This window comes from Suricata suricatta, chromosome 11, assembly GCF_006229205.1.
Source record: "Suricata suricatta isolate VVHF042 chromosome 11, meerkat_22Aug2017_6uvM2_HiC, whole genome shotgun sequence".
Taxonomy (NCBI): Eukaryota; Metazoa; Chordata; class Mammalia; order Carnivora; family Herpestidae; genus Suricata; species Suricata suricatta.
In genome coordinates, this window is record NC_043710.1 from 43089341 (window position 1) to 43105324 (window position 15984).

General features: G+C 40.4%; 1 protein-coding gene across 1 annotated transcript in view; it reads left to right on the top strand.

Annotated features, from left to right (window-relative positions):
- Positions 1-13309, top strand: part of COPB1 (coatomer protein complex subunit beta 1) — a 34812-nt gene extending 21503 nt beyond the window's left edge. The window contains exons 14-22 of the mRNA XM_029914478.1: positions 305-425; positions 2117-2344; positions 2500-2679; positions 6650-6794; positions 7838-7957; positions 10325-10470; positions 11053-11142; positions 12072-12227; positions 12920-13309. Coding sequence (XP_029770338.1) covers positions 305-425; positions 2117-2344; positions 2500-2679; positions 6650-6794; positions 7838-7957; positions 10325-10470; positions 11053-11142; positions 12072-12227; positions 12920-12979 — 1246 coding nt within the window. The 3' untranslated portion in view covers positions 12980-13309. The remainder of the gene's footprint in view (positions 1-304; positions 426-2116; positions 2345-2499; positions 2680-6649; positions 6795-7837; positions 7958-10324; positions 10471-11052; positions 11143-12071; positions 12228-12919) is intronic.
- The last annotated feature ends 2675 nt before the right edge of the window (positions 13310-15984 follow it).

A 15984-nucleotide genomic window follows, 5' to 3' on the forward strand; every position in this document is an offset into this window, starting at 1 on the left:
GCAACTTATCCATAAGGACACAATAAACAGATAAGCTGGAATTTGAATGTAGCTCATTGGCTCCAGTACATACATTGGTAATCATTTTCCATATTCAGCGGCTCTAGCATCTTTGGAGGATAAACTGTAAAACCATGCATATTTTCCTTTTTCCATTCTAAGAGCTAAGGAGGAAGCTGATTGAGAATCGTCACTGAGGGTGGCAGTGAGATTGTTATATAGGGTTTTTGGAATCACTGCTGCAAAAGCTGTATGCTGTTTAATAAATGGTGGGTGGGTTCCACTCTCTGTGATTGCTTTGCAGACCTCCCCTGAGAGGATTCCTTCTGGATGGAGATTTCTTTGTTGCCGCCTCACTTGCCACAACTCTGACCAAGATTGCCTTGCGCTATGTAGCTTTGGTTCAGGAGAAGAAAAAGCAAAATGTAAGTTTATTTGTCTTGTATTTACCTAGCAAATACTGAGTGCCTACTGTGTACATTGAACAGTGAGGGACCTAAAAGGAAATGCTGAAGTTCTTGTCATTAAAGGGCTTCTGGAGCGCCGGGGTGGCTCCGTCGGCTAAGCATTCAGCTCCTGATTTCAGCTCAGGTCATGATCTCATGTGGTCAGATCGGGCCCCAGATCGGGCCGCATGCTGACAGAGGGGAGCCTGCTTGGGATTCTCTCCCTCTCCCTGCCTCTGTCCCACTCGTGTGTGCCTGCATGCACACTCTCAAAATAAATACTAAAAAATATATACTAAAAATAAAGAGCTATGGTAATGGGGGAAATGGATGTAGTAATGTAACATTATTGTAAAATTGACAAAGTAATATGATAGTGGTACTTTGTGGAGGACATGGAAGGGTTTATGAAGCCAGTTGTTTGTTTGCTAGGATTAGTCAAGGCCCAGCAGAGCAAAGAGCTCTCTCTCCAGTATCTTCGTCTAGTCAGTCACTGTCTATTTTATACCAGAAGTGTCTCTTAAGTGGGTTTCATTTCTATAGTATTTTTTTTAAGTTTATTAATTTTGTGAGAAAGAGAGGGAGGGGGGGAGAGAGAGAATCCCAAATAGGCGTCCTTCTGTCAGCACAGAGCCCAATGCGGGGCTGTCTCACAAACTGTGAGATCATCATCTGAGCTGAAACCAAGAGTCGGACACTTAACCAGCGGAGCCATGGAGGTGCCCTCATTTCTATAGTCTATGTCTTTATCATAGCTTCTAACCATTCAGACTGAACATACATTTACAGTAATACACTTCCATTCCCTCAGCCCTACTGCCATCCTTTCATGCTGTTGTCCTGCATTTTTTTTTCTTTTATTTTAGAGAGAGCATGCAAGTGGAGGAGAGAGACAGAGAGCGAGAGAATTTAAGTAGGCTCCATGCTCAGTGCAGAGCCTGACACGGGGCTTCATCCCACCACCCTTTGTGGAAAAGTCATTGTGGTGGAAAACAATACAGAAAGCCAGGGGGAACCAACTGGTCTAGATTAGAAGGGACTAAAGAGAATAACAGCCAAGTAAGATTCATGAAGCTGAACCTGGATCAAAACAACAATAAAAACATTTTGTGACATGAGGAAACTTTAGTTGAATATAAGTGTGTAGCATATATATTTGGGGGTTGCTCTATTTCTCAGATAAGATAACGATATTGGGGTTGTATAGGCAACTGCCCTGATTCTTAAGAGGTGTATGCTGATGCACTTATGGGGCGCAGCAACTTACTTTCATATGGTTAGCCAAAAAAGGAAGTGTACACGTACAGGTAAAATAAGAAAGTAAATGTGGCATAATCTCAGCATCTGGTAAAATGTATCATTCTTCTTTTTTGTAGTTGGAATTTTTAAAAAAGGTAGCGCTGGCATGTGAAAGGGTTAGGGTAAGGGAAAACAGTTAAAAGGCCGTTGCTGTCTTTCAGTTGAAGGTTAATGAAGGTATTAGAGGGTGGCAGTTAAAAAGGTAGGAAGGAAAAGGGTGTATCAAATATATGGAGATAAAATCTAAAACATTTGAATCTTATTCGAGTGAAGCAAAAATTAGGTTTATTCCTGGATTGTGATTTATAGTAAAGTGACATTACTGAATTAGAGAACCGTGACAATAATAATCCATTTCTCTACTTTTCTAGTCTTTTGTTGCTGAGGCTATGTTGCTCATGGCCACGATCCTTCATTTGGGAAAATCCTCTCTTCCGAAGAAGCCAATTACTGATGATGATGTAGATCGAATTTCCCTGTGCCTCAAGGTCTTGTCTGAATGTTCACCTTTAATGAATGACATTTTCAATAAGGAATGCAGACAGTCCCTCTCTCACATGTTATCTGCTAAACTCGAAGAAGAGAAATTGTCCCAGAAGGTAAGGTGTATATGATTAAGTCATAAAACACTTTGTTGTTTTTTATTTTGTTGATGTTTCCGTTCTCATATGTGAGGGCTGTCCCTGTAGACCTACAGAAAGCTGTCTTCCTTTCTGTATTAGAGAGAGACGTGTGTCTTGTTTTCTCAACACAGAAGGAATCTGAAAAGAGAAATGTGACAGTACAGCCCGATGACCCCATTTCCTTTATGCAACTGACCGCTAAGAATGAAATGAACTGCAAGGAAGACCAGTTTCAGCTGAGCTTGCTGGCAGCGATGGGCAACACACAGAGGAAGGAGGCGGCGGACCCCCTGGCATCCAAACTTAACAAGGTAATAGAATGTCAAGTACGCTGGTGAGGTATTTACGTTGGCCACTTAAGAAAGTTAGTAATCAGGAAGTGGCTGGTCCTGTTGTTTTTTAAACAGGAATTTGTTTGTTTTGGGGGGTGGTGTGGGGTGTGGGAGGAGATGCAGAGGGAAGAGGTAGAGAAAATCTTAAGCAGACTCTGCACTGTCAGCGCAGAGCCCGTTACAGGGCCTGATCTCGCCACCATGAGATCATACCCTGAGCCAGAATCAAGAGTCAGACGCTTAAACGACTGAGCTACCCAGGTACCCCTGGTCTCACTGGATTTTAAAAGAAAAATAACTTGTTACACAGCATCAATTTTTGTCAAGTCATATGATTGGTAGGTTCATGAGATATGAATTAAAACTCAGATACTGGGATGCCTGAGTGTCTCTGTCAATTAAGCATCCAACTTCAGCTCAGGTCATGATCTCACAGTTTGTGAGTTCTAGCCCCACATCAGGTTCTCTGCTATCAGCACAGAACCCACTTCAGATCTTCTGTTTCCTCTCTCTCTCCCCTCTCCTGCTTGTGCACGTGCTCACTCTCTTTCTCAAAAATAAACATTAAAAAATAATTTAAAAAAGATAATAAAAATAAAACACTTAAAACTCAGATATTGATAAAGTATTTTACTATACTGTAGCACTATAAGTCCAATAGATGGTTTTATAACTTGTTCCTATTGTTTGTGTAATCATAGACTAACACATAAGTTGGGAGATCCTTAAAGAATAACTAAAACTTTTTTTAAAAATATTTATTTATTTTTGAGAGAGAGAAAGACACACCGTGTGAGTGGGGGAGAGACAGAGAGAGGGAGGTAGAATGCGAACCAGGCTCCAGGCTGTGAGCTGTCAGCACAGAGCTGGATGCGGGGCTTGAACTCAGTAACTGTGAGATCATGACCTGGGCCAAAGTTGGGCATTTAACCGACTGAGCCATCCAGGTGCCCCAAGGGTAACTAAAACTTTTAAAGGTCTACTCTGACACCCTGCCCTCAGTTTCTGCTATCCCCTGCTATTTTACAGATTTTTTTTTTTAATGCCTGTTTATTTTTAAGAGAGAGAGTGTGAACACAAGCAAGGGAGGGGCAGAGAGAGAGAAGGGAGCAGAGGATGTGAAGCTGGCTCCGTGCTGATAGTGCAGACAGCCCAACACGGGGCTCAAACTCATGAACCATGAGATCATGACCTGAGCCGAAGTCAGACACTCAACCAACTGAGCCACCCAGGCGCCCCTTGTTCCCTGTTACTTTAAACAGGGCGACTCCACTTTTATATTCTTAGTATTTTGAGTGCCATATAGGTTTTACTAGGAAAACTACTGTACTCTTAAAATTAAATTTACAAATCAGTGATCTAGTTCAGTCCCTTATCTATTAGGTGAGTAATAGATGGTCCAGATTGATTGGTCCACAATAAGGTTAGTAGCAGAATAGTAGCAGAAGTTGAAATACTTTCTCTCTCTTAAAATTGGGAATTAACATCAACAGTATTACAGTTATAAATTGTTTTTAATCTATTTTTAAATTGTGATACAATCTATTTAACAGCAAATTTATCTCTTAAGTATTCTTTTTTTTTTTTTTTGAGAGACAGAGCATATGTGCACAAATAGGAGAGAGGCAGAGAGCAAGGTAGAGAGAATCCCAAGCAGACTCCTTGCTGTCAGCACAGAGCCCAACATGGAGCTGAAACCCACCTTGAGATCATGACCTGAGCTGAAATCAAGAGTTAGACACTTAACTGATTGAGCCACCTAGACACCCCAATCCTTTTCACATTGCTTTTTTTTTTTTTTAATTTTTACATTTTATTTATTTTTGAGAGACAGAGAGAGACAGAGTGTGAACAGGGGAGGGGCAGAGAGAGAAAGAGACACAGAATCTGAAGCAGGCTCCGGGCCCTAAGCTGTCAACACAGAGTCCAACGTGTGGGGCTCAAATCCACGGACCGTAAGATCATGACCTGAGCCAAAGTCAGACGCTCAACCGACTGAGCCACCCAGGCGCCCCTCCTTTTCACATTCTTAAGATACAGTTTAGTGGCATTGAGTATATTCACATTATTGTGCAACTGTCACCAGTATCCATCCATCCCCAGGACTTTTTTCATCTTGCAAAGCTGAGACTCTGTGCCCGTTGAACGATAATTTCCCACACCTGCCTCCCCTCAGTCCCTGACAGCCACCAGTCTGCTTCCTAGCTCGATGAATTTGATTGCTCCAGGAACCTTATATCAGCAAAATCATACAGAATTTGCCCTTTTGTGATGGGCTTATTTCACTTAACCTCTTCAAGATTCATTCATGTTGTAGCATGTGTCGGGATTTCTTTTTTAAGGCTGAGTAATATTCCATTGTGAATAATTATGTATCTGTTTACCGATTGATAGACACTTGGATTGCTTCTACCTTTTGGCTATCGTGAATAATGCTGTTTTGAACATGGGTGTACAATATCTTTTTGAGTCTCTGCTTTAATTTCTTTTGGATTATACTCAGGTGAAATTACTGGATCATAAGTCCTGTAACAGATGTGTGATTGGCAAATATTTTCTCCCATTCTGTAGGTTGCCTTTTTACTCTGTTAATAATGTCCTCTGCTGCACAAAAGTTTTTCATTTTGACATAATCCAGTTCTATCTGATTTTTTCTTTTGCTGCATGTTTTTGGTGACAACATTTATGTTTTAAATGCTTGGGGTGTTTTGTTTTTTTCACTTCTCCAACAGATTTATTTTTTGAAAGGAATGGATTTTGAGGAGGAAAAACATGGGGTAGAGGTATGGAATAGAAAATAAATACAAATGTAAGCTCTTTTGCTAATTGTTTTATAACCATAACAAATTCATACTGAGAGTGCCCTGAACAGAACAACACAATAAGGGTTCAAAGACTGAGGTGTTCCTCTAGGCAAGGCTGAAGATTTCCATCTCTAGTATTTAGAATTTTGGCTGCATTTGTTTTTGGTTGATCCCTGGGTATGTGACACAGTTCATGCGATTAACCACATTTGAACAGAATGGCCACTTGGACCAGGTAGAAGTAGATGAAGTGTTTGGTTTCATGTGTCACATTATTACTACTGAAGTTCCTCCCCACGATGCAGTGCCAGGTGGGGTTGTACTCCTTGTCAAACTCCTTCTTAATATGGGCTGCAATGTCCTCTATGTTGTGTTTCTCTAATGCACACTCCTTCTTAAAGGCCGTGGGGCGCCTGCGTGGCTCAGTGAGTTAAGCATCTGACTTTGGCTCAGGTCATGATCTTGTAGTTTATGAGTTCGGGCCCTGCATCAGGCTCTGCTGACGGCTAGCTCAGAGCCTAGAGCCTGTCTTCAGATTCTGTGTCTCCCTCTCTTTCTGACCCTCCCCTGCTCGCACTGTCTCTGTCTCTCAAAAATAAATTTAAAAAATATATATGGGCCACAAACTCTTTAATATGGACCGCAGTGTCCTTCTCTATGTTGTATTTCTCTAACGCACACTCCATTGAGTCTCAAATATGGTTGGGGAAACCATATAACACTTATCCTTGTGGAAGTATAAGCATTTCTTGCTGTATAATCTATTTTGTTCCTAAGTTTAGATAGCAGGGACTACCACGTGGTCTGGATTTTACTTAGTTCCCAAGTTTTAGAGAGCAACTTGTAAGTTTAAATGTAGAGGAATTTCACTGAAAATGTGTCCAAATCTATTCAGTTCCTAAATTGAGATAATGTTAATGTATTTGCTCATCTTTCTCCTACCGAGCTGTAAAGTCTAAGACCTGTTATTTCTAATGTCTCCATTTCAATTACCCACTCCTACATTAAAAAACAATTTTATTATATCTATTTCAAAATGATCTAAGCACATCTCTTAATTACCTAACAGAGTTAGTCCTTTAGCTAGGATATATTTGGTTAAATGGTCTCAGTCACTTCATTATCTCTTTATTTTTGTTTGACAGGTCACCCAGTTGACAGGTTTCTCAGATCCTGTATATGCAGAAGCTTATGTTCATGTCAACCAGTATGACATAGTCCTGGATGTACTTGTTGTGAACCAAACCAGTGACACTTTGCAGAACTGCACATTAGAGTTAGCTACTCTGGGTAAGGACGTTTACCATAAAGGAAGGACACTGTTACATAGCAAGTCTTTATGATTTTAGGGATGATGATTATTATTAAGGGACGTACAAGTTTTAGTATAAGAATTCTCTTGAGTCTTTGTGACATTTTGTATCAAGGCTTATTAGGTTTACATTCAATATTTAGTCTCCTTCAGCTCCAATATTTAGAACCTCTGTGACCCTCCCTTTCTTGGGTTTATGCTCTCAGTACATCCAGATGGGTTTGTTCAGTAATCTCAGTTTTTTTAGATATAAAAACGAACTACTTAAGTTACAGATGTACCACAAAATTTAATTGCCTGTTGTAAGGCAATTAAAAACTTAATTGGGATTTTCTGAGTTCGTAACAGTTACCTACCAGTATGGCCAAAGTAATATATTATTGTTACAGTTAGCAACTTCAGATGTCTTTTTCTTCTTAATAAAGACACATGAATCCTACTCTCTGACCAGTTCTACATCTGGCTTTAAAGTTGGAAAATACGAATTGTGTACAGGAAGAGTGAGTACGGTGCCTCTCGGAAATCTCATGTGGCTTAAGCAAGAGTTAAAGGACTTTACAGTATCAAGGGAGAAGATACCTCTGCCTTGTCCTCAGTGTAGCAGGATCCCTGTATTAAAAAAAAAACTGTTTCTAAGAATGTACAAGTCTTTCTGTGGATTATTTTATCTATTTATAATGGAGTATATTACAGTTTAGAACTTAAGCTTTTTGAGAAGTTTGTGTTCATTCATTGAAATAAAATGGTATGCCCAAAGTACATACACACACACAAATTAAATATGTAATTATTCTGAGAAGACTGTATTAAAAAATGTGCATATTGATGTGAATAAGATGTTAAATGATTTTTTTTTCCCTCAAAATATTTGAATCCTAACCATTCTCTTGTTCCTTATTTTCTAGAAGCAATTAGGTTGCATACATTTTAAGATTTTATTTTTGGGACTTATGTGATTTATGATTTGAGAAATATGTATGTGACTTAATATATTTTTAACCATATCTAAATGTTTTCTCAGGGGACCTGAAACTTGTGGAAAAGCCATCTCCTTTGACTCTTGCTCCTCATGATTTTGCAAATATTAAAGCTAATGTCAAAGTAGCATCAACAGAAAATGGAATAATTTTTGGTAACATAGGTAAGGAAGTACTTTATAGTGTGTAATGTTTGAGTGTTTTATTAAAGAACTTCTGTAAGGAGTAGCTGGTTCCATTTCTTGAGGACAGCACCTGAATCCATTCTATTCATTCATTCACCGTTTATGGGGCACCTGCTGTTGTACTAAGCACTGTACTAAGCTCATGACGTAGGAAATGAACCATAGAGGGTCACTGTCCTCAAACTGGCGAGCAAAAGGAGGAGAGAGATAAGTAAATACATAAGTACAGCACAATGTGATAGGGGCTAGTTTATATAGTTTATGCTTTGAGATCGTACAGGAAAAATGCCAACTGCACAGAAGGCTTTACAGAGGAAGAGGATATGTTATCAAAGGATAACTTCTGAACTGAGTCTAAAACGTTGTATAAACATTGGTTCCCGGCCATCTAGGGACTAACTGACACAGAGGTATTTAAGTCGTTAGCATCCCTGTGGTAGGGATGGGGCCACCAGGGTGAGGACAGCACTCTCCTCAGGTGGTTTGTGGTAAGGAGAACAGAGAAGTAGAATAGATAACGTGTGAGGCAGAACGGTAAGGGCTAGGGAGGAAGCTGGTGCTGGGTAAAGTGGGAGTCTCTGCAGACGTCTGGTCAGTTTTCTCAAAGTGGTGGGGGGGGGAGGGGAGATCAGGAAAGGCTTTGTGGAACAACTAAATGCTCAAGTGGCTTTTTGAAATATTAGTAAGGGTTCCACAGATAGGCAAGGATTCAGCTGGAACACAGGCAAGTAGTTTGCTACACTTGGAGTTTAAAGCGGGGTGGGGGGTACAGAGGTTAGGAAGGTTAGTAGGAGCTATATTTTAATTGTCACGCTAAGGATTTCAGCTTGTTCTGATGTAAAGGGAAGCCATTGAGGGTCTATAAGTGAATTACGTTATTAAACAGCACGATAGAATGCTGACTGGAGGAGGCAGGAAGGTTAACTAGCAGACTGTTTTAGCAGCGCAGGTGAGAGATGACAGAGCCTGAACCAGCGCAGTAGCGGTTGGCGGGGAGAGAAGGGCTGACTGTTGTCGATACTAAAGAGATAGAATGCCCAGGACATGGGCTGATTGAGGAGGAAGGGGCCAGAACAGCCCTCAGGGTTTTTGATTGCCTTTCTTGTGTTGCTGTTTATTTATGGCAGTCACCAAAACAAGGAATACAGGAGGGAAGGACAAATTTGAGAGAAAAATTAAACCTTGAGCAAATTGAGTAATAAAGTATCTAAAGATGTCAAAGGGCAGTTTGGTAGGAATTTGAACAGGAGGTCTCAACCAGAGATAAATATTTGTTTGAAAGCCACAGAAATGGAAGAATCCCCCCCCCTCCCCAGAGAGGGCATGAAGAGGGATTTGAAAACCAACTCTTAGAGAACAGGAATATTGAAAGCTTGGTCAGCCAAGGAGAATCCTACAAAGGTATCTGAAATGTGGTCAAGAAGAAGTTAAGGAAAAATCTTCAAAAAGTGAGGTCCTTTGGATTTGGCGATCAGTGAGATGAAAGAACGCTTTTGGTATGTCTTGCCAGTGGTGGTGAGTAAAGATCAGGAGATGGAGATGTAAAGACCGTGACTGTGGACTCTTCTGAGTGTAGAACCATGGTTTTGTTAAGAATGAGAGAGGGTAGTAGACTGAAGAGAAGTCAGAGGAGGAGGGAGATTTCCTTAGTTTACAGACTAAGGGAAGACCGTCCATAGAGAATACGGAGGTAAAGACATGAGCGAGGGAGGTAATGATTGGTGGAATGAAGTCCTGAACCGAAGCAGGGATCACAGATGGCAGGAAAGACTAACCTTGAAGAGAAGAAACAGCACTTCCCTGATATGAAGGGTAAGGAGGTGAGAATGGATTCAGAGAGAGAGAAACTTGTTTTTAGATAATGGGGCTCAAAATTGAAGGAACTTATTCTTGGTAACCTCATTTTTCTCTGAAAGTGTGATAGGGTGGGGGAATGTCAAGAGAAGAAGCTCCAGATAATGATTTTCTGCTGTGGAAAGGGCTGTTGTAGAAGCAAATAATCTTGTATCATTAAGCCCTATGGCTCCTCAATATTCATTCAGAAATACTAGTTTAAGCACCTACTTAGGGTAGGTGCCTTGGGGAACCCTACTACTTACATATCCCCCCTTGGGTGACTAACACAGTGCCACTGCTATGTATTTACCAACTGAGTTTGAATCCTGGCCCTTCCACTTAATCAGCTCTGTGACCTTGAGCAACGTACTTGACTTCTCTTTGTTTTTGTTTCCTCATCCATAACATCACATTACAACGTAGGATTGATGGGAGTATTAGACAGTTAATATTTGTAAAGCAAATATTGCCCCTGTTGATTCAGGACCTTTTTGTGTGTGTGTATTGCAGTTTATGATGTCTCTGGAGCAGCAAGTGACAGAAATTGTGTAGTCCTCAGTGATATTCACATCGACATCATGGACTATATCCAGCCGGCAACTTGCACTGACGCTGAGTTCCGTCAGATGTGGGCTGAATTCGAATGGGAAAACAAAGTTAGTCCTTGGGAGATTTCCTTGAACTCCTTCTCTTCCTTTTTGGCTAGTGTTGAGGGATTCTCTGATAAGATTAGTCCCATTAAAAAGTGTCAGATGTGGGAAGCTGTCTCTTGATATCTATTCTTGCAAATTAGTCTTCACCAGAAATTATGCAAGTAGGTCGGTAAGTTGCTGTTGTAAATTGATGAGAGTAGCAGTTCTATGATTAATGTGATTGATGAAGACATTAAAGACAGTATTCTACCCCTTGCATGTATAAATAATAATTTACCATTGAATCCAGTGTCCAAAGATTTACAAAGTCATTGGCCTTGATTTTTATTAGAAATATTTTATATGCAGCATGTTGATCTTGTATGAAGTTATATATGTAAGAAAGTTCTGATGCCAACTTAACAGTTTTTTGGATTTTGTAGAGCTGTCATTTACTTTTTTTGTCATCCACCCTCCCCACTATAAATACTGGGAAGGAGGGTCCATATGGCCTCTGAGTGTTTTCTCAACCTGAAGATAAGAAATCCACAACTTTCTCATTGTAAGGATTCTGACCTCCTTGACTTTTTCCTTCCCTCTGTGCAGGTGACAGTCAACACAAATATAGTTGATTTAAATGACTATTTACAGCACATATTAAAGTCAACCAACATGAAATGCCTCACTCCAGAGAAGGTAAGATTTAACTGAGAACTTCTTGAATCTGATAGTAGTATGGCAGATTCCTGGCTTTGTTGTATTTCCTTTAGTGTGTTTTTGCTTCTGATGAGCATGGGAAAAGCAGTGTCATTCTGGACTAGTTAAAACAAGTTATCCCATGGAATGTGTCAGTCCACTTACCACTTTCTGCGGGACGCACCAACCTGCTTGTTCACCAGTGCAGGGTCCCAGTTGAGAGTCATGTTAGTTTCCTTATCAGTCTTCTCCCTTTCAGCTAAAGCCTCCTTCCATAATAGGTTGTGATACTGGATTTTAAAATGTCCGTGCCCTCTTTGATCTTGGTTCTCATTGTGGGCCAGAATATATCTGTTCGAATACAGAATTTTCTACTAAATTGTATATATATGAAAAAAAGACTAGGAAGAAAAATTAAACTGAGGCTCTATGGAAATTTTTTTCTTTGTAGTATTTATGCTAATGTTATAATACTAATTTTATCAGTAAACTTCTGCCAAATAGCTTTTAATTCATATATTAGTTTATTTAACAAGTAGTCTAGCAGATACATAAACAAATATTATATGCCCAGTACTTTGTGAGGTGCTGGATATACAGTAATGAACAAAACAAAAATGGTCTCTTCCTTCTTGGAGCTTAAGGTCTGGTGCAATCAGAAAACACTGTAGGTAAACAGGGAATATATAAATAAAAGCTGGAGTAAGTGCTCTGTCTTTGAAGTCATTTTTCCTGAGGTGTAATAGACACAGTAACCTTCACACTTTTTACATATACAGTTTTATGGGTTTTGACACATTTATGTAGTCATGTAACTACCACCACATGGTAAGTTCTCTCTTGAAAAATGATAATTTACCTATGCTGGTGGGTCCTGCTTATGTGTAGGTTTCTAGTGAAGCACTGAATTTATCACAAATTTCTTCCAGGCTCTTTCTGGTTACTGTGGCTTCATGGCAGCCAACCTCTATGCTCGTTCCATATTTGGAGAAGATGCACTTGCAAATGTCAGCATTGAGAAGCCAATTCAACAGGGACCAGAGGCCCCTGTTACAGGCCACATAAGAATTCGTGCAAAGAGTCAGGTAACAATGGACGTTTATTTTTGAGATCATCTCTGAACTGAATAAAACAGAAGAATTCAATTCTTCATTATTTCTATATGTAGTATTCTCTATCATACTAGTGTTTTATGTTAGATATATGTATGTAATAATAGTATTCTCTGAAGAGAAATAAAACTTTTGCTTCATTAAAATGGCCTACTTTTGGGGCCTGTCATTCTGGATTATTTGCGTAAAACAAGATTGGTTTCTGAAGGGTGTTTGTGAAATGGGTTTTCTAGAGTTTATGAAATTTAAGCAACAAATCTATTGACTGTTTAGAAATCTAGTACTAAAAGTTCTTAACAAAGTAAAGTTTTGGTGAGTTTGTTTTGTATATCCTTGGTTTCATTATTATTATTTTTTTAATGTTTTCTTTGTTTTTGAGAGAGAGTACAAGCTGGGGAGGGACAAATAGAGAGAGACAGAGGGAGACACAGAATCCAAAGCAGACCCCAGGCTCTGAGCTGTCAGCACAGAGCCTGACATGGGGCTCGAACTCATGAACTGCAAGATCATGACCTGGGCTGAAATTGGATGCTTAACCGACAGAGCGACCCAGGCGCCCCTCATTATTGATATGGTATCGTTGAATGGGGACTTGGTTAAGATAGAATAACCTCCTGGTTTTATGTAGTTTTAATAATTATAAACATTTTCATTCTTCTTTGCAGGGAATGGCCTTAAGTCTTGGAGATAAAATCAACTTGTCTCAGAAGAAAACTAGTATATAAGAATTTTTTTTAAAAAGTCCTTGCAGTTTTACAGTTAACATTAGGTATGGGCTTACTGGACTCCCACATCTTTTGTACTCTTTCCTGCTTTCTGTTATATAGAATCTGAGTTCATGCTGACTGCATTCCAGCCAATAATTTATAGCCTTCCCTTAAATCAAGATTGAGTTTAAAATTATAGTTTGTCTCTTGTCTTAACAGTTCTGAATACTGTCCTCAAAGTCTGTAATATTTCTCACAGGTACCAAGACCATTTTCACAGTACAATAAACCGATCTATTCCTAAATCTTTTGTTATTTTATAAATAAATCTATAGTTACTTAATTTTAGTTATGTAGCAATGGATTTCTTTTAGATGGTTAAAGTTTGTTTTATACTTTTTATATGTTTTTATTTATTTTTGAGAGAGGGAGAGTGCGTGCACGTGGGGAGAGCACATGCACAGGGAGGGAGGGAGGGAGGGAGGCAGAGGACCCAAAACAGGTCCTGCACTGACAGCACAGAGCCTGACGCGGCGCTTAAACTCCCAAACCAGGAGATCATGACCTGAGCCAGAGTCGAACGTTTAACTGACTGAGCCACCCAGGTGCCCCTTTTTTCTATTTATTTTATTTATATTTTTTAAATGGGTTTCTATTGTAAACTTAAATCACCTTTCAAGTTGTGCATATACAAACTTTGTTAAGAGAATTTACAGGGGCACCTGGGTGGCTCAGTCAGTTGGGCATCCCACTCTTGATTTTGACTCAGGTCATGATCTCAGAGGCAATTGTGAAATCAAGCCTGTGTTAGGCTCTGCGCTGGGCATGCAGCCTGATTGAGATTCTCTCCCTCTGCCCCTCCGCCGTGTGTGCATGCACTCTGTCTCTCTCAAAAAAGAGAATTTGTTCAGTCAGTTGAGCATCCAACTCCTGATTTCAGCTCACATCATGATCTCACAGTTCTTGGGCTCAGCCCCTGCATTGGGCTCTGTCCTGGCCTGCTTGGGATTCTCTCCCTCTCTCTCTGCCCCTCCCCCATTCGTGCTGTCTCTGTCTCTGTCAAAATAAATAAATAAACTTTAAAAAGAAAAATTCAGTGACATGAAATGAGACAGGCCTTGATTTACTTGATAAAGTTTTACTTATTTACTATTTCGACAACCAACGTCTCCAGAAATATCCTGTGTTCTAAAGGCTTTTCTCTGGAATTTAGCTCTAGGGGGAAAGTATCAAATAATTTGAAAAAATAGATTCATCTTTAGTTTAATAAAGAGTATTATGAACCCCGACTTAAATAAACATACTATTCTTTTTAGAGAGAGAGCACACAAGCAGGGGGAGGGGCAGAGAGTGAATCTTAAGCAGGCTCCACACTCAATGCGGAGCCTGATGTGGGGCTTGATCCCATGACCCTCATTCATGAGCTGAGCCAAAATCAAGAGTTGGATGCTTACCAGACTGAGCCACCTGGGTGCCCCAATAAACATACTATTCTTAATTATCCTGAATCATAATGAAAAATAATAATCCAAAATAGGTCTTTTAATCGTTCACATTTAGCCTGGAGTCTTATTTTATGTTTCTTAGGAATTCTGTTGGCTGCAGCCAGTTCCTGAGGCTGCACTGGGAGGAGTCAACTCCAGGGGATTCAAAAAACTGCTGTTCCCATGTCTCCTCCGAGCCTTCCTCACTCCTCCCCTTTCCTTACTTTACACCAGGGCTTGGGCACCTTCGCCTCTCAGTGCGATTCCAAATGGCTCTCTCTGCTGAGTTCTGTACAGTGGGACCGTGCTGCACTGTTGGCCCTTCCCTTCCTTGGGGATGACTGAGGTAGTCTGATCTTTTAGCCAAGTCTGAACACTGAACTATCATTCTTTGTCTTCCAGCTAGGCTACAGGCTACCTCCAGGGTTCGTCCATAGATAGGGTGTGAAAGAATGAGAGCAGCGTCTCTTTCAGCACTTGAGTGACAATGGAATGATTTGTTTGGAATGTAAAGGAGATTGATACCTTGTGTGATGACATAAACTGTGAAGCCACTTGCTTTTTTAATCAGAACCAGAGGGGGCGCCTGGGTGGCTCAGTCAGTTAAGCGTCCGGCTTCGGCTCAGGCCATGGTCTCGCGGTTTGTGGGGTCGAGCCCCACGTCGAGCTCTGTGTTGACAGCTAGCTCGGAGCCTGAAGCCTGATTCAGATTCTGTGTCCCCGTCTCTCTCTGACCCTCCCCTGCTCGTGCTGTCTCTGTCTCTCAAAAATAAATTAAGAAAAGAAAGAACCAGAGGATTACAAGGCAGTTGAGATTCCAGAGCACTGAGATCTGAAAGCAAAGTGAGTGGCTGCCAGTGGGGAAGAACCTAGGAATGCAGGAGAGGGGTCAGTTTGATGCATTGAGTCAAGTGCTGGAAATTTATGATGAGAGCAGAGGAACTGATGGGATTTGGGATTAGATCATTTCCCAAACTCAGTTCCATTGAACATTGGCTTCTTTGATATTATTAGATATTCTGGGAGAAAAATTAAGTCAGAAGCTTCATACCGTCCCAAATGGGAAATTCACCACAGACATTAGCCATTTCCCAAACTCAGTTCCATTGAACATTGGCTTCTTTGATATTATTAGATATTCTGGGAGAAAAATTAAGTCAGAAGCTTCATACCGTCCCAAATGGGAAATTCACCACAGACATTAGCGTACTAGAAATTCGGAGGGAGTCCTTCAATAAAGAAGCATGTTAATTTGGGTTAAGCTAGTATATCCTTTCTTTTTTTTTTTTTACATTTTCTTTTTTGAGAGAGAGAGCATGAGCAGAGGAGGGGCAAAGAGAGAGAAATATAATCCAAAGCAGTCTCCAGGCTCTGAGCACCCAGCACAGAGCCCAATGTGGGGCTCAAATCCACGAACACGATATGACCTGAGCTGAAGTTGGATGCCTAACTGAGCCACCCAGGCACCCCTAACCCAGTATATCTTAATCTTACTTGGTCAGGGAATCCATTTTTATAGAATACGTATAGCTGATATTA